Here is a 24,218-nt window from a genome sequence, read left to right on the forward strand (position 1 = left end):
GGGGTTGTTAACCAATGTCATAAAACAACATGTGTACTACTGTTTCATGAGAAACTATTTGTTCTGTAAGCCTTCACCTGAAGTACAATAAAAAAATAAAAATTAAAACGAAAAAAAGGATTTTGTCTTTTATGAATATTTCATATAGTTGGCATCTCTAAGTTTGCATTTAGGCCAGTTTCACAAAAGACTTTAAAATAAATCGAACACGCTGGAACCTACGTGTTCTTTAGAGAAGTTTAGTAATAGTATTAGTATATCTATACGTTAGCAGTGGTTTTAGTATCTGTATTAGATGCTAAAATAATTGAGCAGTAATGTCAGCTACTGTTCTAAGTACTAATTTAGTCCTTAAAACAACCCTATGAGAGAGACTCTATAATTATCCCCAGCTTATAAATTTTATAAAACGAGACACATAGGGGCCCTAAAGCTGAAAATAACAATGCTGGAATTTGAACCCAGCTTAGAGCTCGCAGTGAACCATTGTCCTGTACTGTGTAATGAAGCTGCCAGCAAGCTGCTGATGGATGCATTTAGCACATGTGGATTTGACCTTAATAATGTCCTTTGTAACATCAATTATTCAGCCCTTTACCAAGAAGAAGGAACCATGGGGGCCAACAGGAGACACTTAAAGAAGGCATATATATCCCAACTCTTTAAAAACGTAAATTGCAGCAAATTAAATGGGATATCCGTGTGTAAAGATAACATCACCTGCGCCAGTCTTACTCTGTTGTTAGAAGGTATTCCCGTAGATACTCAGAAAGCTTCTAGGTGGTTCAAAATCAGCGTATCCAAAGCACCTTCGGAAATGCGGTGTCTCCTTTCCCAGCGTCACACAACTCATGCCAATAAAGTAAAAACTAAAAAAGCTAGCACTCAGTGAACGCCTACTATGTGGTATTCAGTGTTCTAAGTTAATGTATTAATGCATTGAGTTATGTAGCAATGTACACACATATATTACATATTCTACATATGAATTCATTTACTACGTATAACAACCCTTTGAGACGTAGACTGTTATCCCCATTTTAAAGAAGGAATATGAAGCATCACTCACTCTATAGCAAATAACAACAACAGCTGAAGCATGAAGACATTAAATGATTTCATAAGGTCACAGAGTTAGCAAGTAGGAGAACTGATAATCATATGGCTATTAATAGAATATGGTTGACATAAAAATAATAGTAAAATGATATCTATTATGTTAATAATGTCTATTAATAATGATAATATTAATAGGTATGTGATTTTAACCTTAATACAGTGAGAACCTATTTTTCTATGTATAAAAAAAGAGTCTGCCATATGTAATAACTACTTACACGTACAAAAGTTTATAACTGTATACAATGTAGATTAACCACAGTATAACGCAGCAGTCATAACTTCTCAGTGAATATATGGGCAGTGGGTTTGGCTTTTGGTTTGGTAGGGTCGCTGTGAGTTGGAATCGACTCGATGGCAATGGGTTCGGTTTTGGTTTTTATGTGGTTTATTGGAGCCCTGGTTGCACAGTGGTTAAGCGCTCAACTGCCAACCAAAATGTCGGCAGATCAAATCCACCAGCTGCTCCTTGGAAACCCTATGGGGCAGTTCTGCTCTATCCTGTAGGGTCACTATGAGTCAGAATCCACTCAATGGCAATGTGTCTTTTTTTTTAAATGTGGTTTATTGAGCCCTAGTGGCACAGTGGTTAAAGCAATCAACTGCTAACTGTAACATCGGTGGTTCGATACCACCAACAGCTCCGAGTGAGAAAGAGGTGGCAGTCTACTTCCGTAGAGATTTACAGCCTTGGAAACCCTATGAGGTCACTATGAGTTGGAATCGACTGGATAGCAGTTAGTTTGGATTTTTTTTTTTTATTTTTGGTTATGTGGTTTATTGTATATATGGATGTACATTCACGCACATATAAATACATCTATATGCAGACATATGTGTACACACATATAAACATGCCCATATATATGAATATATACATACATACGTAACCACACACACGTTTTGGTTGTTGGTGTTGTTGAAACGTTATGTGTGGCATATCCTCATCCAAAATGTCCTTTTCTCTTGCGTATTTCTTACTGATATCATTTACCTTGGTCAAGTAGTGTGCTCTTTACCCACATTCGGTGCTATCTTTCCCGTCACCTCTCCCCCCCACAAAAAAAATGTATATATAAACCAAGTGTCTATTATCTAGAAAGTGATTTCCTCTCTCCATGCCCCCATCCATCCCTGGTAACCACTAACGAATGTTGGTCTCTGTTTGTATGCCTATCCTTGTTTTCTTATAAAAGAAAGATAATGCCACATTTGTCCTTTTGTGATAGACTTATTTCACTCAGCATAATGACCTCCAGATTCAGCCACATTTTAATATGTTTTGAGAACTCATTATTCTCTGTGGCTGTGTAATATTCCCTTGTATGTATGTACCACATTGTGTTTATCCATTCATCTGTTGATGGTAGAATTAGGCGTTTCCATCTTTTTACTATTGTGAGTAGTGCTGCAGTGAACATAGATGTGTTTATGTCTGTTTGTGTTTTTTGTTAGATCTCTAGGGTATATACCTAGAAGTGGGATCGAGAGATCATAAGGTAGTTCTAGTTTTTTGAAGAAGCATCTTACTCTTTTCCATAGTCGTTGTACCATTTTACAACCCCACTGGCAGTGGATTAGGGTTCCAGTCTCCCCATATTCTCGCCAGCATTTGTTGTTTTCTGGTTTTTTGAACAGTACCATTTTTAGCAGGAGTGAGATGATATCTCATTGTAGCTTTGATTGACGTCTCTCTAATGGCTAATGATCATGGACATGTGTTCATGTGTTTGTTGGCTGCTGAAATGTCCTCTTTGGCAAAGTGTCTGTTCATGTTCTTTGCCCATCTTTTAACTGGGTTGTTTATCTTTTTGTTAAGTTGTTGAAGTTTTCTATATATTTTAGAGATTACACCCTTATCAGATATGTCATTCCCAAATATTTTTTCCCAGGCTGTAGGTTTTTTTTTTTTTTTTTACTCTTCATAAAGTCTTTTGATGAGCATTAAGTTATTTCATTTTTATGAAGTTGCAGCTATTTATTTTTTTCTTCTGCTCTTTTATTTGTAGTTGTATTTGATAATCTATCATTAAAAAAAAAATAGGTCCCATAGTTTTGCCCCTGTGTTTTCTTCCAAATACTTCATGATTTTAGTGTTCCTAGTATTTCTGTGCTGAGGAAGTAGCCTGCATAATTATGAAACTGGTTCTGTTGAGTAAGAAAAGAGATTGAGCATTTAAGCAAATATATGGAGAAAAATGAGAGCCATTTTTCTCATTGTCGAAGAAATTACTTATAAGCATTGAAAGAGGGAGGCTGGAAAGTATCCTAATGTGTTAGATTGGAATTGGAAATATCAGGATACACTCATGGTGGCCTTATGTGTGTCTGTTTAATTATACATACAAATATCAATAAAGAAATGTTTGTAGATAAATGGCTATATACATGTGTATCCTAGAATGATAGTTGATTAATTACAAAGTTTAGTGAGTATTAACCTTTGAAACGTTAACGAGTTTGCTTCTGCTCTCTCTGGTTCACTCTAGTCAATTATCATTTATATTACTTACCTCTCCTATATAAATTCATTCTTAATAATATGTTTTTACCACTCCGGTTAACAGCTTCCTCTTCTTTACCACAGCCAACGTTGCCAGATTCTCCTTCCAAATAGGTAGTATAGACTGTCATCCTAGATATACATGAATTCCCAATGTGAGTCAACAGGGGCACTCTCTCTCTCAGGAAATAGTGACTTCTCCTTGGGTTTACTCAAGAGGAAATCTGACATGGTGGAACACTAATTTTTATGTGTTTGTAACTGTATAAAGCTGATCACATCAGTTATTCTCATCTTTCTCTTTTAGCACATCCCAAAATACATCATTGCTCCCAGTACGAAAAACGGAGAGCCATTGACCATTAAGCACGTATAATAGTGTCTTAGTTATCTAGTGCCACCATAACAAAAAATACCACACGAGTGGCTTTAAAGAACAGAAATTCATTTTCTCACAGTTTTGGCAATGGAAAGTCCAGACAAGGGTTTTGGCTGTGTTCCTTCCGTGAGCCTCGGTTCTAGTGCCTGGTGTCTGTCTGCAGTCCTGGATGTTGGCTTGCTTGTTCAAGGGTCCTCACACGGTGTCTGTCTTCTTTCTAGGTGTGTTTCTGTGTCTACTCCGTTCTTTTTAGAAAACACTATTCAGAAGTGATGAAGTTTAGGATCCACCATACTCTAGTGTGACCTCATTAACATAACAAAAGAAAAATCTCTGTGTCCCAAAATGGTCATATTTATAGGTACAGAAGTTAGTGTTTCGTAACTTTATGAGGGACACAATTCAATCCATAATACTTAGCTATAAGAATAGTACTTACTTTTGTTATTTCTTGAGCATAATAAATGAGGAATTTACTCACATTTGAAACAGTTAATTAAAAAATTTAGGTCTATAAGCTCCACAAATATGAAATATAAGCACAAGATACCATGTTTAAGTATCGTCATGTTTGTATGATTGTTGAAATCATCTACTATTTTGAGGTCTTCAGAGACTTTCTCTTGTTAGCTAAATTTAACCTTCTGTCCTAAATCTTCCATCCCCTTGCGTGTTCTTTTAAAATGTATCCTTTGTTGCTTACTCCCGTTCTTTTTTTTTTAAATCCACTCCCTTTTACACCTATAAAAATAATTTATGCTCAGATGTCATCTTCGTTTTTAGACGTACTTGGCGTTATGACCTTGTTTTCTAATCCAGTTTCTTATTATTTTTAACTACTTCTGTAATTTTCTGGAAAATTCTCTGAGTTTTCATTTGTCAAAACCCACTGTATATATAAAGTAAAGCATTAAAATGTAAATTTAAAGTAAGTTAATTCATTTAATAAATATATATGCGTATATATAATTAAGCAATATGATTTTATAGATTTTATTTTTATTGAAGTAATTACTTTTTATTGAAAGAAACATTGGCCTGGAATCATTTCAACAAAAATTTTAGTTCTAATGACAAAAATAAATTTAAAAAGTAGGAATGAAGTGATCATAAAATAAGCATACTTTCTTTTCTAACTTTATGTATTTTTTTTTTTTTATGGCTCTGTCAGGTTTATTGGTAGCACAAAATTAGAAGCTTTATTTATTTATTTATTTTTATTTCATTTTTTTAATTGTACTTCAGGTGAAGGCCCACAAAACAAATAGCCTCCCATGAAACAGCAGTACACACACTCTTCCATGACACCGGTCAACAACCCCACAACACGTCAACCCTCTAACCTCTCAACCCTTTTTTTCTGGTGAATATACACATAGCCAAAGACACACCACCTCAAAAACCTCTACATGCACAGTTCAGTGACATCAGCCACGCTCTTCCAGTTGTGCTGCCACTCTCACTTAAGATGAAGGCCTACAGAACAAAATAGCCTCTCATTTAACTGTTACTACAAATGTTGCCCTATGACAATGGTTAACAATCTCACAACAAATCAACAATATCCTTACCCAACCTTGGGTTCGCTATCACCAGCTTCCCTATCCCCCCTGCCTTCTGGCCCCTGTCACTGGACTGCTGTACCTTGTTAGTCTCATTTGGTTTTACAGGGCTGTCCACTCCCAGGCTGAACGGTAAACCTCAGGGACAACTTCACCACTGAGCAAAAGGGCGTCCGGGGCCACACTACCAGGGCTTCTCTGGTCTTCCCCAGGCCAGCAAATCTGGCCTTACTTTGTGAGCCAGAATTATGTTCTACATCATTCTCCAGCCCTGCCCAGAACCCCCTGTCGTGATCCCGGTCACAGCAGTCAATGGTGGCAGCCGGGCACCATCCAGCTGCACCAGACCCAGTCTGGTGGAGTCCCCTGCAGCCGCGGACAACAAGTCCTTCGGACCAATCCTCTCCCTGTATCCTGCTCTCCCTACTCCCCCCTGCTCCCTAAGGGATGAGACCAGTGGAGCATCCCAGATGGCCACTCACAGGCCTCCAAGACCCCAGACACCACTCACTCACCAAAGTAGAATGCAGAGCACCGCCTTCACAAGCTGTGTTATGCTCATTGAGCTAGATGCTCCTCGAGACCACGGTCCCCACAGCCCTCCGCCCAGCAGCCCAGTCCCTCAGGGAGCCTGGATGTGTCCACGGGGCCGTCATGACCTTTCCTTGTACAAGTTGTGCTAGTTTCCCCTGTACTGTGTACTGTCTCACCCTTCACCCAAGATACCACATATCTATTGCCTATTTAGTATTTCTCCCCCACCCCTCCCATCCCTGGTGACCAACAAAGATTGTTACATTTTGTGTGTGAACTTTTCCATGGGTTTTTACAATAGAAGTCTCATACAATATTTGTCCTTTTGTGATTGACTTATTTCACCCAGCACAATGTCCTCCAGTTTCATCCATGTTATGAGATGCTTCACAGATTCATTGTTGTTCTTTCTTGTAGCATAGTACTCCATTGTGTGTATGTACCATAGTTTGTTTATCCATTCTTCTGTTGATGGGCATCTAGGTTGTTTCCATCGTTTTGCTATTGTGAACAATGCTACCATGAACATAGGTGTGCGTATGTCTATTCGAGTGACGACTCTTATTTCTCTAGGATATATTCCTAGGAGTGGGATTGCTGGATCGAATGGTGTGTCTATTTCTATTTCTGAGGAAGCGCCATATCATTTTCCAAAATGGTTGTATCATTTTGCATTCCCACCAGCAGTGCATAAGAGTTCCAATCTCCCCGCAGCCCCTCCAACATCTGTTATTCTAACTTTATTTTTTAAGACTTATTATCAAATATTCAAGTCTAGGATATCTGTTTACAAAAATGACCCAACGAATGAGGGAGAAACAGACACAAATGCCACATTATGCACATAAATCACAAGATCAGAGACATTTGACTACAGCTCATCTTATAACTCATCTAAATTACTCAGTCGTGTGAAAGACAGCAGGATTTTTTATATGCATTGGCTAACAATTTCAGCTGATGCTAGGGAATACTCGAGCTTGGCATTCTAGGATTACTTTGGATTCAATTACCATAGAGTTTAAGGCAGAATGCGATTCATCAGTCCCAGCTCTCTACCTACTCGTCCAAGAGACACTATCTAAAAACTACTATTGCATACAGCTCTGAGTCCATAATCCCTTTATCAAGATGATTTCTCTCTGGCACATTCTGATGCTCGTCCACAACATACTGCAAAATCAGTGCCAAATGACCGTTTCTGTTGAGTATTTTGAGATGTTTTAACTGTGGAGGAAAAATAAAATATTTATGATAACAGTTCCTGTTTGGAGATAGACTGGGGAGAGGCCATACTACATCAAGGAGAATTTGCTTGCTAAGGCAGAGATTAGGTGTTCCTTTGCTGCCTCATTTGTTCCTCAGTTATCTTTGGTCAAGTAAGGTCGTTGCCAGTTGGAACAATTTTAATCAGCTCGTGGTTATGTGACAAGGATTGTTAGCTCATTAGCCTGGGTTGCAGATATCCTTACTGGCCTCGCCTCATCTCACCTTCGCAGCCAAAACCAGCTGCTGTCACGTGGATTCCAGCTCACGGCGACCCAATGGGAGCAAAGCAGAATTGCTTTCCCTAGGGTTTTCGAGGCTTTGACCTTTCAGAAGCACATCACCAGTCCTTTCTTCCATAGCATCTCCGGGCGGGTTCAAACCACTAAACTTTTGGTTAATACTCAAACGGTGAAAGGTTTGCATCACCGAGAGACTCCTATCTCACCTCAGCTAACTTTAATTTAACTGTTGTTATCATGTGCCTTTGAGTTGATTCTGACTCATAGTGACCCTGGGTGGCAGAATAGAACTGCCTGGTCTGTAATCTTCTTGGGTGCGGTTTCTCAGGTCTTTTTCCCAGGGGAGTGGTTGGTGGGTTCTTACCGCCGACCTTTCAGATAGCAGCTGAGTGCTTCCCCATTGCTCCACCAGGGCTCCTTTTAATTCAGCTAAGCCAGAAGCCAAACCCGTTGCCATCAAGTTGATTCTGACTCATAGCGACTCTGTAGGATAGAGTTTAGCTCACCTCGTCCTTTAAAATACCAGTTTTCGGATGCCAGCTTGCATACCGTGTGTAAGGTGTATATGTAGACAACTAGCATGTCAGTGAGCCCTGGGGACTGTGTGCATTAAAAAGTTTGATATTCTCAGCACTCAGTGTCTTTCTCGTTTTAATTTTGCTTAGTAGTCTCTGCGGGCACATCTATAACACTGTCTTCGGCAAAGGTCCAGCCCCCCTTCCCTCTGTTTTGAGAAGGCTGGGAAACTGTTCTGACCTGTGTTATGTCACATGTCTCTCCTCCTGTGGTGAGGGTGCTGTGGTGTAAAGCACTTTATAGTGAAAAAAGACTTTTCCCAAATAAAGTTTCTGATGAGGAAATGAAAAGTTTACCAGAATTAAGAAAGATGTTATTGTTTGACAAAAGGTTGAGTGTTAAAACGATAAAACAATGGTGTCATATCCACTATAGTGCACACCAAAACAGAATAGAACAAACAAAGCTGTTGCTGTCAAATCGATTCCGACTCATAGCGACCCTGTAGGACAGAGCAGAACTGCGCCATAGAGTTTCCAAGGAGCGGCTGGTGGATTCAAACTGTGGGCCTCTTTGTTATAGCAGCCATAGCTCTTAACCACTGCACCACTGGGGTTTCCAGTGCATATGCTTTTTAAAATGTTGCTATTGCTATGTTTAATTCCTGCTTTTGTGTATATGTGGGATTATGATAGGTGTATATAGAGGGTAAATCCCAATAATTGGATGAATGGATTCCACACTGACTCAACAAGTCTTTTCCCTTTTCTGTTCATCTTTACATGGGAAACACCAGAGCAGGGATCAGAGGAACTCAAGTGGACGGGGTTTGTTTGAAAAGGATTATCTGTAACTGAGTTCCTGGATGGCTGAAACGGTTAAGCACTCAACTACCAGCTGAAAGGTTAGTGGTTCAAACCTATCCAGAGGCACCTCCAAAGACAGGCCTGGCAACCTGCTTCAGAGAGGTCACAGCCTTGAAAACCCTACGGAGCAGTTCTAGTCCACACACGAGCTGGCATGATTTAGCATCGACTTGATGACAACTAAGAACAACATAGCTGAATATAAGACTCTCTGTAGAACTCAAATTATGTATAAGATCTTAGTTGCCCAAGATATTAAAGATATGTAATTTGTTGGTCAGTCCTAGATGGATTAAAACAGACTAAAAATGATGATTTGTTATAGTCCATATTTCTCAAATTGTTTTCTTACTTGAATAAAATTTGTATTGGTACAATATGAAATGGAACCTTGCTATTATATTTTACCCATCACTAATTATGTACTTGGTATGCAGCCTGATTGTTATTTGCTGCCATCAAGTCAGCCTCCAGCACATGGAGACCCAATGTGTCATGGAGTAGAACGGCTTCATAGGGTTTTCTTGGCTGTAATCTTTATGGAAGCAGTTCACCATGCATTTCATCCATGGAGCCGCTGGATGTGTTTGAACTGTCAAATTACTTAGGTTACGAGCCAGGTATTACAAAATAGTGTTCACAGCCACCTTAGGTTAGCAGCTGAGCTTTTAACCATTGTGCAACCAGGTCTCTACTGTAGTGCATCCAAACCAAAAACCAAACCTGTTGCTGTGGAGTCGATTCCGACACATAACGACCCTGTAGGATGGGGTAGAACTGCCCCAGAGAGTTCAAATCCACCAGCCTGTCCTTGGAAACTCTGTGGGGCAGTTCTACTTGGTCCTATAGGGTCGCTATGAGTCAGAATCGATTCGACAGCAACAGGTTTGTTTGCTTTGTCTTGTTTTGGTGTGCACTGTAGTGGATATGACACCATTGTTTTATCTTTCTAACATTCAACCTTGATCAAGTTGCATAAGCTCTCTAAGACTCACTTGCAAAATTTATTTTTAAAAATATATCTCACTCTAAGATACAACTATTGGTCTCTTTCTGTCTGGAGCAAAGGAGAGTGAAGAGAACCGAAGACTCAAGGAAACAATTAGTCCAAAGGACTAATGGACCACAGCAACCACAGCTTCCACCAGCCTGAGACCAGAAGAACTAGATGGTGCCCAGCTACCAATACCAACTGCTCTGACCAGGATCACCATAGAATGTCCCGGACAGAGTGGGAAAAAAATGTAGAACAAACTTTAAATCGATTAAAAACAAAACACCAGATACACTGGTCTGAGAGAGTCTGGAGGAACTCCCCAGGCTGTGGCCCTTAGACACCCTTCTAATTGGGAACTGAAGCCATTCGCAGAGATTATCTTTTAGCCAAATGATAGACAGGCTTATAAATAAACAATAACACATGAGGAAAGTGCTCCTTCCTACAGTCAACTACATGAGACCAAAAGGACAACATATGCCCAAAAGCAAAGATAAGAAGGCAGGAAGGAGCAGGGAAACTGGATGAATGGCAATGGGGAACCCAGGGTGGTAAAGGGGAGAGTGCTGACACATTGCAGGGAGTACAACCTACGTCAAGGAACAATTTTTGTATAAACTATTGCATGGGAACCTAATTTGCTCTGTAAACCTTCACCTAAATCACACACACACACACACACACACACACACACACACACACACACACACACACAAAACCTAGAGGTTTTTGAAGTAACACACATAAATATATGTATACATATGTATATATCTCACTGTGATGACCAAGACACTCCTTACCATAGAGTTTGACACATGATGATGTCTCAATAAATGTTTGATAATAGATGAGATTATCAACTGTGTGCTTTGTTGTCTTGTCTGATTTGTATTTTCTGATTTCTCTGGGTAATTAAAGTACTTGTAGATGGTAGTTCATTTAAACCATTGGTATTTTATTTGCACGCTCAAGAAAGTATTTTTAAGGGAATACGGAAGGGATCTTGAGAGTTTTATCTGTTCACTGTCTTTCAGGAGACCTACGTCTAGATCAGGTTTCCCGGTCATTACACTATTGACATTTTGGGTCAGATAATGCCTTGTTATGGGGGGCTCTTCTGAACACTGTGAGCTGTTTTGCGGCACTTCTGGTTTAGACGCACCAGATGCCGGTAGCACCCCTTCCCTGCCTCCTTGTAACAACCCCAAACGTTGCCAGGTATTGTCAGATGTCATCTGGGCGAACAGAGTTATCCCTGGTTGAGAACTTCTGTCTGAGCCATGAACCATGGCTGAAAACTTGAAAACTTGGTAATAGCCTATTGAATTGTTCACTCATTCTGCTACTTGGGGTCCTTTCTGTGTGACGCCAAGTCTCTCTTAGGGTGTATATTCTTCCGTGACCTTATTTCTAAACAAATGTTTATAAACATGCGCTCTCGTGGCCAGTGTCAGTCTTGAATATTGAAAAGATCATCCTGTAATCTTGCTTTTTCAAAATACTCATAAGCTAAGTGTTCTTAATACTCAGGGTCTTAGATAATCAGGAATGTCTTAATCATGTCTTTCTCTGTGGTATTTGCATTTCTGGTAATTAAAGACTAATGAGCATGCCCTTTTATGTGATATTTTAGTTCACTTACACCTTTATAAATATTTCAGCTTTGTCATAATTAAGTAAATTGATCGTTACTAATTAGGAATGCAATCAGTTGATGTAGCTTAAAAATACTTAAATGTAGCATTTCTAATGTGTTCTAATATTCTTTGAGTATAATTCTTCACAAAGATTCACAGAGATTCTTTTTTCTTTTTTTTCCAAAATCAATCCATCAATAAATAAAGCTAAGTGGTTTTCTGATTACAGGTAGCTGGATTCATATGATTATACACATGGGTATACTTGCTGTACATCTGATTTTGTTGCTCTTTCACAGAAAAGCAAATAGGAAAAAAGCATTCTGTAGAATCACTCTGAAAAGAAAAAAAAAGTTTCATTTATAAAGTTTTTATTTTGTAAAACTATAATTTCATCATATCATATAAATCTTAAAGACAGCTTTAAATGTTTTTTTGTCATAATTATGCCATAAAGTAAGCTAGGAGTAAACAGAAAAATGATGAAAAATTAAATTAAAATTTACAGATTGCGTTCTTTCCTTGTAAATTATTTTCCTGAGTCAATAACAATGCATATGATGAATCATCAACTTTCAAACAGAAACTATGTGATTATCTTTTTAATAAACTAATAGTGCATATATTTTTGATATTTATTTAACTATTACAAGGACTTTCATGTTTTTTGTATAAAAAATTACTGGTAAAATATTTAAAATGTGAATGAGTATGGCATAAAATGTCTTTGAAGAGACCTAACATATTTCCGAAATTTTAAATCCATTGTCAGTTGTAATTAATATTGACTTTTGGTATTGTCTCATGTACTAGTTACAAATTATGTCAGGAGTCAGAATTTTCACATGACCAGATCCAGACTATTCATAAGTACTTAGCTATTTATATCTTCTTTTGGTTAGATATGACACATTTTAATCGCATTTAAAAGTCAATGTAATTTTACAAGATGAAATCATTTTTTCGATTATTGAAACATCAAATATTGTGGTTATCAAAAAAGCCCACTATGCCACTACAAATATTTTAAAAGTGTGTAATAGCTTTTTAGTCATTTGTTGCAGATCTAGTTAAGAATTTTGCCTGCCCATTAAAGAATTATTTGGCAAGGAAAAGAAATGTTGTACTGCTGTGAGTAATCTGATTATTTGCTGGAACATTTGGCTACTGGAGACAGAAAGTCTACTTTATTTAATTTTAAAATAATATGCACTGAGTAAATTATGGAAGTAGCCACTAAAGAAATCACTTGACTTCAAAATTAGCAAGATCTATTTATTTTAAAGTCGGAAGGTAATCAGTGCCTCTTAAAAGATGGAGTATGTTCACAATTTTTTTATCATGTCAAATGCCCAGTTACAAAATGTTACTTTCAACATGAGTTAAAGATCTTCAGCCTGAACCTCTAGAAAAGGTAACATCTGCAAAACAACACACAGCAACAAAATTGTGTGCCATAATATTGGTGGTTATTTGACTTGAATTGAGTTTTTATTAACATTCACGAAAAACCTGCTCCAGGACAGTTAGTCTCCGAGAGAACGCTGGCCGTTCTCTTCTTAAAACCCTCTAGACGTTTCATTATCCTAATTCATGTGGGAAACCTGAGTATGAGAACGTTAGAGAAACTAACCCCAAATTCCACACATAGGAAATGGTACTCCGAAAATTTGAATCCAGGTCAAATGACCTTTGTGCAACCACCGGTTAGAGGCATGCTCTCCTCCTGCTTTCTGGGAAAACATGTAAAATAATCTCTGAGGCTCGTAGAAACAGTCTTACATGACAATAACATTTTATGACTTCGTATCTGTGCAACTCTGTGACCTATGGGGAGCTCAGTTTAAAAATCACTTCCACAGTAGGATAAAAGAGACTACAAAGATCATCATATACATATGATCAATAAAACACAGAGGAAATGCACACCTATACCAAATATGTGTAATATATACATATACGTAGTATTAAAAAAACCTGTTGCAGTCGAGTCGATTCTAACTCATAGCGACCCTATGAAACAGAATAGAACTGCCCCATGAGGTTTCCAGGGAGAAACTGGTGGATTTGAACTGCCTGCCTTTTGGTTAGCAGGTGAATGCGTAACCACTGTGCCACCAGGGCTCCGTACACAGTATAGGAAATATAAATACACATGCATAAATGTTACATACAAATAAACAAATTGTTTATTTTATACATAAATTTTTATGTTTGTTGTGTGTGTGTGTGTGTATTGATATTGTGGTATGTTTGTGGGAAAGCATAAGTAACCATAGAAGTATTTCATAAATACATGAATTCACAAATTTATACTTCACAATTGTTTGCCTAGTATAATATAAGATAGGCCATTCAATGATGTGCAAGGCATTTGGTAAAAGCTAAACAGATACAGTGTCTGCACTCAAAACTTAAAGTCCAGTGAGAGAGATAAAATACATGCATACTCAAGTTACTAAAGACCAAGAAAGTAACAGGGAGGGGGCTTAATAGAAACATTGCCAAAATCCATGTCCTCCTGTCCCCCCCCGTCCATTTGATCCCACATTTCTGAACTCAGTCCATGTAACGGAGCTGTCAAACTAGGAGCAACTCTAAGTCACTGTTAGGTTTCTTAGTGACTTGTCACCAAAATGGAGACCTGGTGGCACAATGATTTTAAGATCTTGGTTGCTAACCAAGAGGTCAGCAGTTCGAATCCACCACCCACCCCTTGGAAACTGTATGGGGGGCAGTTCTACTCTGTCTTATGGGGTCACTATGAGTTGGAATCAACTATATGGGTCTTTTGGTTTTGACTCACCAAAATGGCACCCGGCGCAAATCCACACCCTGTCTCCTTGGTGGAGCAGTAATACATGAGTATGTAAAATTGCACCTTAATACGCAGAAATATATTATCTAGTGGAAAGATTTTCAAGTTTTATGCAGAAAAACTTATCTTTCTTTCGAGTATTTCTTGACTGTCTATTGATATAACTAAATGTATTTGAATTGCTTTTCTCTCTCTCTCTCTGTCTCTACAGTGCAAGCTAGAATATCAGGCATGTGTCTTAGGAAAACAGATTTCTGTCAAATGTGAAGGACGTTGCCCATGTCCCTCAGATAAGTCCACAAGTACAAGCAGAAATGTTAAGAGAGGTAAGTGATAAGAATTTCTTTATACGTATATATGTATGCTTGGATAATATAGAAGGAATATAAAAGCTTATTATTGAAATGTGTTTTTATAGTCTTCCCAGCCTCTTTAAATGTTTTGCAATAAATGTCATTAAATACACAATAAAGTTCACTTTTTACAAATACTTAATGGTAAGTAGTTTGCCAGTGAGATTTTGTATTTCTTTTTAATTTAGTCTCAGTTATTATAGCAAGTAATGGTTTTCTATAGAGTTCCATTTACCTCAGTAGTAATAGCTGGAGGCTTCTTCCCTGTGTGCTTTCCGTAGTTAAGACATCTAAAGCAATGCTGTCTAAACTTTATGATATGTATATAGTATATGTATATAGCATAAAATTTGAGTATTCTTAAATTGTTTGCATAGTTTAAATGGTGGCTATTGGTGTTCAATATCTATGTGTGATTCTTTTTATTCGCTGAGTCAAGGACTACAGTTGAGAAAGAGTAGTCATAATAAGTATATAGCTCTGATATATCACAGCCTTTGACAAAATATCCCCCCCTTAATCTTACTTTTGAATGAAAAGATATATTTGATGTCGTATCAATTTATTATAACTTCTCACAAAACTGCAAAAGGAGCTCAATATGCATTTCAGATAGAAGGTAGCAAATCTGAGAATAGGATCCCTTGTGAATTAACAATAATTATGTTTCATGTTCTTCAGAGTCTCAATACAATGTTTATATTAATATGTCAAGAAGGAAACTTTTCTTAAAGTCCTATCATCAGGGGATAAAGATCGTTTGTGTTCAATTGTGTGTAGGAAAAGAGGCAAGAAGAATTTAAATTGATCCTGCTGTGATGGATTGTCAGGGCAAAGAAAGTACAGGATTTTGTTAGCTGCTGTGGAAAAACAGTGCAGAAAATTTTGAATGTCATTTCTACACAGTGCAAAAGGCCGAGAGACATGGGAAATGTAAAACTGAGTTCACTATCATTTCTAATCTTTCAACTGCCATTTACGTTAGAAGTGCGCCTTCGGTAGACCGCAGAGTGCACAATATTCTATTTCATATCAGCTCTCTTCTAGAAAATGTGAGGCAGAAACTACCAATTATGAAATATTTCTTAAATCTTTGACTTCCTACATCTGAGGACAAATGTATGACACGATATTTCTATATTTTCACTATGTTGAGAGGAGAATAAGTCTTTAAATCTGCTGGAAATTTATTAAAGCTAACAAAGGCACATTTCTTCTATAAAGTAGGAAAACATAAAATTCTCCACTGTTCCCCTAATGTATTCAGTAGTGGGTGTACAGAAATTGGTCACAGTATATACATTCAAGTATTCCAAACAAAGAAAAACAGATAATTTACATTTTTTAAATTCTGAATTGTGTATAACTTTAGATAAGCATATCCCCTTCAGTCAGTAACTGAACTATACAGTCTTCTGCTTTTCTAACTCACCACATCAAAATTACACTTTTGTAAGTCAGTGCTTCTAATTCTCTGTAATGGATTCTGGCCTTCTTTTCTTTTTTTAAAATTTTACTGTGTAATCTAAAATAAAGGAGTTACCATGTGGAAAGTGAATTAACTTTGTCAAGGAATATTGACACTTCAGCTGATTTTTAAAGGCCCCAAATATTATTTTTACATGACCGGGAAATATGAGATTCGTAGTAGTGAGCATGGAATGCTAAGATATAGATACATATACATACATATATACATACATACATATGTATGTGTGTAACCATCCTAAGTCTGTAAAGGGAATTGTAGAACAAAAGATCTTTCACCAATGGAAAGGTCCTTAGAAAGCATTTATTTTGCAGTTGATAAATCCAAACTAAAAAGAGTCTACCCTAGACATATACTAGAGTGTTTATACTGCAGTAGTATATAAAGTAATCTTTATATCATGAGGGTTCCAGTTGGTTATTCATTTGATTGACTAGGTTCAGAAGATTCAACTTAATTGGTGTTTTCCTTTTATTTCAAAAGTTGTGTTCCAAGGCTCAAAATAATACTTTCTATCATTACATGTTTTATGTCACTATTATAGTTTTATATACCTAATTTCTTATTCTTTTGTTAATTTAAGGAAAGAGGACAGAATAGAAAAGGGAGATAGAGCCCTAAAGTCATGGGGATATTCTAGGAAGGCCAAGTATTGCATTTCAGCTGAGATGTAGGGTACTGGTAAGTAAGCCACAGAGGGAAAAGCAGATTGGTATACCTAGACACAAGAAGCTTTGGGTTTAATTCATTAGAGTCACACATGAGCATTTCCAGTGATAGGATATTATCCACATGCTACAAGGAAGATCAGTTAATAAGACTATTATTCAAATTTATGCACCAAACAATAATGCCAAAGGTTAAGAAACAGAAGATTTTTACCAGTTTCTGCAGTTTGAAGTTGATCACACGTACAATCAAGATGCGTTGATAAGTACTGGGTGATTGAAATGCAAAAGTGGGAAACAAAGAAGAAGGATCAGTAGTTGGAAAATATGGCCTTGGTGATAGAAACCACACCAGAGATCACATGATAGAATTTTGCAAGACTAATGACTTATTCCTTGCAAATATCTTTTTCAACAACATAAATGGCGACTATACAGGTGGACTTCGCCAGATGGAATACACAGGAGTCAAATCGACTACATCTGTAGAAAGAGACTATGGAGACGCTCAGTATCATCAGTCACAACAAGGCCAGGGGCCGACTGCAGAACAGATCATCAGCTGCTCCTGCGCAAGTTCAAGCTGAAGCTGAAGAAAATTAGAAGAAGCCTGGAAGGCCGAAGTATGACCTTGAGTATATCCCACCTGAATTTAGAGACTATCTCAAGAATTGATTTGACCCATTGAACACTAGTGACCGAAGACCAGATGAGTTGTGCCATGACATCAAGGACATCACACAAGAGGAAAGCAAAAGTTCATTAAAAAAGAAAGAAAAGACCAAAATGGATCTCAGAAGAGACTCTGAAACCTGCCCTTGAACATCGAGTAGCTAAAACGAACAGTAGAAATGATCACATAAAAGAGCTGAACAGAAGATTTCAATAGGTAGCTCAAGAAAGCAGAGTAAAATATTATAATGAAATGTGCAAAGACCTGGAGATAGAAAACCAAAAGGGAAGCACGCGCTCAGCATTTCTCAAGCTGCGAAAACAAAAAAAAAAACTCAACCTCAACTTGCAATTTTGAAGGATTCTATGGGCATGATCCAACAGAATGCAGAAATTATCAAACAATATGATTAGTATCACATGCAAGTAATACACTGCTGGAGATAATTCAAAAATGTTAGCAGCAGTACACTGACAGGGAACTGCCAGAAATTCAAGCTAGATTCAAAAGAGGACGTGGAATTAGGGATATCATTGCTGATGTCATATGGATCATGGCTGAAAGCAGAGAATTCCAGAAAGATGTTTACTTGTGTTTTATTGACTACGCAGAGGCATTCGACTGTGTGGATCATAACAAATTATGGATATCATTGTGAAGAATGGGAATTCTGGCATAGTTAATTGAGCCCATGTGCAACCTATACATAGACCAAGAGGCAGTTGTTTGAACAGAACAAGCGGATACTGAGTGGTTTAAAATCAGAAAAGGTGTGCATCAGGGTTGCATCATTTCATCATACTTATTCAATATTTATTCTGAGCAGATAATCCAAGAAGCTGGACTATGTGGAGAAGATTGTGGCATCAGGATTGGAGGAAAAGTCATTAACAACCTGTGATACGCAGATGACTCAACCTTGCTTGCTGAAAGTGAAGAGGTCTTGAAGCACTTACTGATGGAAGCCAAAGACTACAACCTTCAGTATGGATTATACCTCAACATAAAGGAAATAAAAATCCTCACAATTGGACCAATAAGCAACTTAAATGGAGAAAATATTGAAGTTGTCAAGGATTTCATTTTACTTGGATTCACAATCAATGCCCATGGAAGCAGCAGTCAGGAAATCAAATGACTTATTGCAGTGGGCAAATCTGCTGCAAAAGACCTCTTTAAAATGTTAAAAAGTAAAGATATCACTTTGCAGACTAAGGTGGGCCTGACTGAAGCCTTGGTATTTTCAGTCACCTCATATGCATGCAAAAGCTGGACAACGAATAAGGAAGACTGAAGAAGAATTCATGCCTTTGAATTATGGTGTTGGCAAAGAATATTGAATATACCATGGACATGGACTGCCAGAAGAACAAACAAATCTGTCTTGGAAGAAGTACTGCAAGAACGCTCCTTAGAAGCAAGGATAGCAGTGAGACTGCCCCTGAAGGACCTGACATGTTATCAGGAGGGACCAGTCGCTGGAGAAGGACATCATGTTTGGTAAAGTAGAGGGTCACTGAAAAAGAGGAAGACTCTCAATGAGATGGATTGACTCAGTGGCTGCAACAATGGCTCAAACATAGCAAGGATTGTGAAGATTGTGCAGGACCAGGCAGGGTTTCGTTCTCTTGTACCGAGGGTCTCTATAAGTCAGAACCGACTGGATGGCACCTAACATCAGCAACATATGTATATAATATGTTTGAGGGAATTTCTTCCTCTGTTATGTGTTGCTATGTTGTGGGGTAATATAATTTATTAGTTAAGAGTATGAGTTTTGGAATCCTAGATCTGCACTGGCTGACTGTGACCTTTGGCAATATATTTAAGTTTTTAAACCTCAGTTTCTTCACCTGAAGAATTTAAAATATATAAATGGTACGATTTACGGATGTTGACTCCTCAAATTAAATCATCTTTACATTTCTTCATTTTTATGGATGATACTGGTAAGATACTGTTGAATTCAATTTTATTATTGAATTATGTCATACATTAAGTGTCATTTGTGTGTAGGTTTTTTTGTAACGCTTTTTAGTCAATTTTGGTTACAAAAAACGTGAAGAGTTTTTTTTTTACAATTAATATAGTATACACTGCGTTCGATATCTATCTATACATACAGTTAATATGTCTACGCTGAGTTTGAAATAATCAGCAGTAGAGCTCTGTGGCCTAGGAATAATTATTGGTTTTTTTCTTTGATAAACCTTTTATGGTCTTCCATATATGTATATATATTTTTAAGCTTATAAAAAATGTATTAAGTACACTTTCATATTTAGAAGAACTTCTAATCTTATGAATGTGAATGGATCTTTGGTATAATTTATTCTTAAGATACATAAGTTATATACAGACATTTGAAACTCAGGCTCCAAAATGCTCAATAAAGATGTTTGGGTGACACTTCTAGAACTGGCCTAGCAATTATTTCTTATTTTTGGCAGACAGTTTTGAAACCTCATCAATAGTTTTTAGTAAGTTCAACAGGTCATCTTTGGTTGTTTTCTGTGTACTGCTGGGATAGTCACTTTGATCAAGTCTCTGGCAATAAGTATATCCTGTTTTGCTGTTTGGATCTCTTCCCTCCTGTCTGGCCACGAGCTTAACATTGACGATTGTATGTAAAGTTCCAGGAATCTTAAAAACATCTTTTTGATGATCCATTAAAAAGAGTACTAGAAGACCAGTGTTGTTTTTGGTAAATTTTTATTGTCAACAATAGCTTTTGAGAATGTCCTTTTCACAACCATTCGGTTGTCACTTTCTTTCTGTAATTTAAATTCTGAAGGATGAGCTGCAGCAGCCATAAAATCCAGTAGTCTTCTAAATTCTTCTCTATTCTGGGGAATCCAAAAGCTTTGGAAAGAGTTGAGTAGCTTCTAATGCTATTTCAGTCTCCTCAGTCACTAAGAATGAAAAAAAAAAATACACACACACACACACCCCCCAAAACCAAACGCGTTGTCCTCGAGTCGATTCTGACTCATAGTGACCCTATAGGATGGAAGAGAACTGCCCCATAGGGTTTCTAAGGAGCAGCTGGTGGATTTGAACTGCTGTCGTCTTGTTTAGCAGATGAACCCTTAACCACTGCGTCCACCAACTCTCCTATATATATATATATGTATACACGTACATAAAGAAACCAAAAACCCGTTGCCATCGAGTAGATTCCAACTCACAGTGACCCTAGCAATTCTGTAGCAAACCTATAGGACAGAGTAAAACTGTCCCACAGAGTTTCCAAGGAGCTCCTGGTGGATTTGAACTGCTGACCTTTGGTAAGCAGCCATCACACTTAATCACGATGCCACCAGGGTTTCCGTACACATACATACACACACACACACACATATAGACGCTCTTGGTACAATTATGTTAATTTGTTCATTCTCAAATAAATGCCAGTTTATGGAGATTTTAAATATATTAACCTAACTTGTACCTAATAATATTTTGTAAATAAGACACCCTTTCTAGGTTATTAAAAGTCTTCAGAAATATTATATTACACAGTGTTTAACTACAACTCTGAATACATATGTTAATGCCTGTACCTGCATTCCTTCATTTTTTCAGTAGCTAGGATTTTGTGAAGTTACATGATTTATATTTTCTTAAGTTCTTCATTCCTTGGTTTATGCTAATTCGATTATATCAGAATATTGCCTATTAAAATGGCAGACTGGCACTGTAGGACCAAAAGGAAGACTGGAAGGAAGCCGTGTGCAAGAATTCATGTTATGTTGTTGCCAAATGTGACTAAAGACATGTTTTAAAAACTGGGCCTAGATTTTAGCCACACAGTTCTAAACACTGTGGGATCCCAACAGAGTACAAGTAGGTTGTACTCGATTTACTTCTTCTGTGGAGCCCCTTGGGGCCCGTATCATTTTGGAGTGGAGGCAGAGATCATGTGACAAGAACATCATCAACAAAAAAGGTAGGCGTTCTGGTAACGAAAGTTACACCATCTGAGACTGATCACAATGGTTTTGAACAAATATGGAGTTACGAAGATAGGTTTGTAAAGTCTTCAGCCATCTTTTCATACAAATGCTCAACTAGAAAGCCTGATACTTTTTTCCACAGTAAGACAGGACATGGGATGGGTTCTTCTGTGAACTAACACAGTCATTTTTTCCTGTTCTTTTCACTGCTTTGAAGCCTGTGGAGCCCTTTAAAAAACCAGTTTAATTATTATTCTATCAGCATGAATTTATTTCCTTAGAGAAAGAACGTTGAATAAAGGCTTGGTATGCCTTTCTCAGGTGGCAAAATTTTTTACTTTTAACATTCCATTTTGTATAATAGACTTTAAAAAATATATCCTCCATATGATGGAATCGATTTTCAATAAGAAACAGATTAACATCAGAATATTAATATAATCTTGCAGCAGACATATTTCCCCTTAGAATTCAATATTCATAATTGACAAGTTCTTCAATAATTTTGTTTTGATACATTAATAGAAAAATGACATTAAATAAAAGTATTAAGAAGTGTTTCATGATTTATAATACAAAGGAACTTTTGTCTTTTGGAATATTTGAAAGATGTACCTGGACTAAAATTAAAATTTAGTTGAAAACAGAACATAACCTGAAAAAGGACAGTTTTAACTGTGAAGATTGTTACACCTCTGTCTGAGTAACTATTGTTTGCATTGCTGTTTAAGTCACTAATTTCAAATTGTACCCAAATATTTTATTTTCTGCATGATATTATTCTGGGATTAATTTTTAATCTTCCCTATAAATTCTAGTTAGAAATTTTGTATTTGGGGTATATATAATTGCATTTATCAGGAATAAGTGTTGGGAGAGCTCTGTATTGTTTATAAATCAGAAGGAGAGACACACCCAACCAGAACCAAAGTCCAGTGTGTGTGGCCTACCAGCATTTACCAGACTCAAAGACAACCCAAAGATAAGTCCAGAAATAGAGAATTTCTGGGTTTAAAATAGATGATCCAAGGTTTATTAGGAGTTTGACGTCAGTCAGTACTCTCCTTGAGAGTCGTACAGTAACATAGGCTCATTCTATGAAAAAGTGAATAAAATTACACTAGACAGATGCATGCTATGATTGAAACCATCTCTGGGTTCAAATCAGATATCATATTCGTCTTGCTTTATATATGCGTCATTGGTTTTAATTCTCACCCTGAAGCCACATTCCATTCAAGATTAATAAAAGAGAGGAAATAAATCATAATTACCTAATCATAAATAACAGTACAAAAGAACGTATTTCCTATTATGCACATGTCTGCTACATCACTTTTGACATAATACATGTCTCCATCAAGTATCCTCTGCCCCATACTAACAGGTACTGCCTCTCACCAATAAGTACAGTAATGTAAGATAATATGGAGATGTTGCTATTGTACTTCTCATATAGACTATAGTTTCCATATGTGGATGGGAGGCCAGTTGGTATGCATTTAGAAGATCATCTGTGGAATTATTCTGTAAGTAAAAGAATCATAAAATGTATTCAGAGTTTGGCATCATACGTTCGGAGCAGTCTTAGGATAATATTCTTGCAAACTTTAAATTATAGTACTTTTATATAATTTACCAGCTTTTTTCAAAACTCTTGATGAGATTCCAGGATGCCAATGATAATTTTAAGGCTCAGAAAAGGAAAGAAAAATCAATGTAGTATTTATGTCTCATTAATAATTGTTGACTCGATATTTCAGAAAATAGGGACAAAACAAATTGTTAATTTTGGACATAGAAAAAATATCATCTGTATTTGTGGAGAAAGAAGAAACCCTGAGGCCAGACTGAATTAAACGTGGAAAACAATAACATATTCTTTTTGTTTCTGTAAAATATTTCTAAAGCTAGTAATTTAGTTGAACAAAAGACAGTATACATACTACTCTATACTTTTTACTTTGTAATAATACTTATAAACCATTCGATGAATTAATATTAATGATTTTACTGATTGAATTATTTTATCTTAGTAATAAAATAGCTTCTGTGAATTATGTATCAAATTATCTGTTACTTTGCAGATGTCTAAAATAAAAAAAATTGGTGCAATTGAATGATCAGTGTTTCTATTTACAGGCCAAAGAATATAAGCTATGCCTGTGCATTATCTTTCAGTATGAAAATGCTAAAGAGTAAAATTGTGTATTTTATTCTATGTAGCGCGACAAAAAATTTTCATGTATAATTTTATTGTTGTTGAAAACATACACAGCAAAACATACACCAATTCAGCAGTTTCTCCATGTACCATTCAGTGACATTGATTACATTTTTCGAGTTGTGTAACCACCCTCATCCACCTTTTCTGAGTTGTTCCTCCCCCATTAACATAAATTCACTGCCCCTCGGAGTTTCCTATCTAATCTTACGAGTTGCTGTTGCCAGTTTGATCCCGTATAGATAATTTTTAAAAGAGAATAATGCTCAAGGCAGACTTTTTTTTTACTAGTTAAGCTAAACTGTTGTTTGGTTTTAAGAAGACTTTAGGGTATATGTTTGGCTTAAGGAAGTTCGGAGTCCATGTGAATTTGAAGTTCTGCTCTGCATTCTCTACCTTCTGACTGGGATTCTTCT

General features: G+C 36.9%; 1 protein-coding gene across 7 annotated transcripts in view; it reads left to right on the top strand.

Moving 5' to 3' along the window:
- The window catches only part of SPOCK3 (SPARC (osteonectin), cwcv and kazal like domains proteoglycan 3), a 529,200-nt gene that overhangs the window by 356,762 nt on the left and 148,220 nt on the right, over nt 1–24,218 (top strand). For all 7 annotated transcript variants that reach the window (XM_004390070.1, XM_004390071.1, XM_004390073.1 and 4 more), the window contains one exon: nt 14,651–14,765. In XM_004390070.1, coding sequence (XP_004390127.1) covers nt 14,651–14,765 — 115 coding nt within the window. The remainder of the gene's footprint in view (nt 1–14,650; nt 14,766–24,218) is intronic.

Source organism: Trichechus manatus, unplaced genomic scaffold (genome assembly GCF_000243295.1).
Source record: "Trichechus manatus latirostris isolate Lorelei unplaced genomic scaffold, TriManLat1.0 scaffold00281, whole genome shotgun sequence".
NCBI classification, from domain to species: Eukaryota; Metazoa; Chordata; class Mammalia; order Sirenia; family Trichechidae; genus Trichechus; species Trichechus manatus.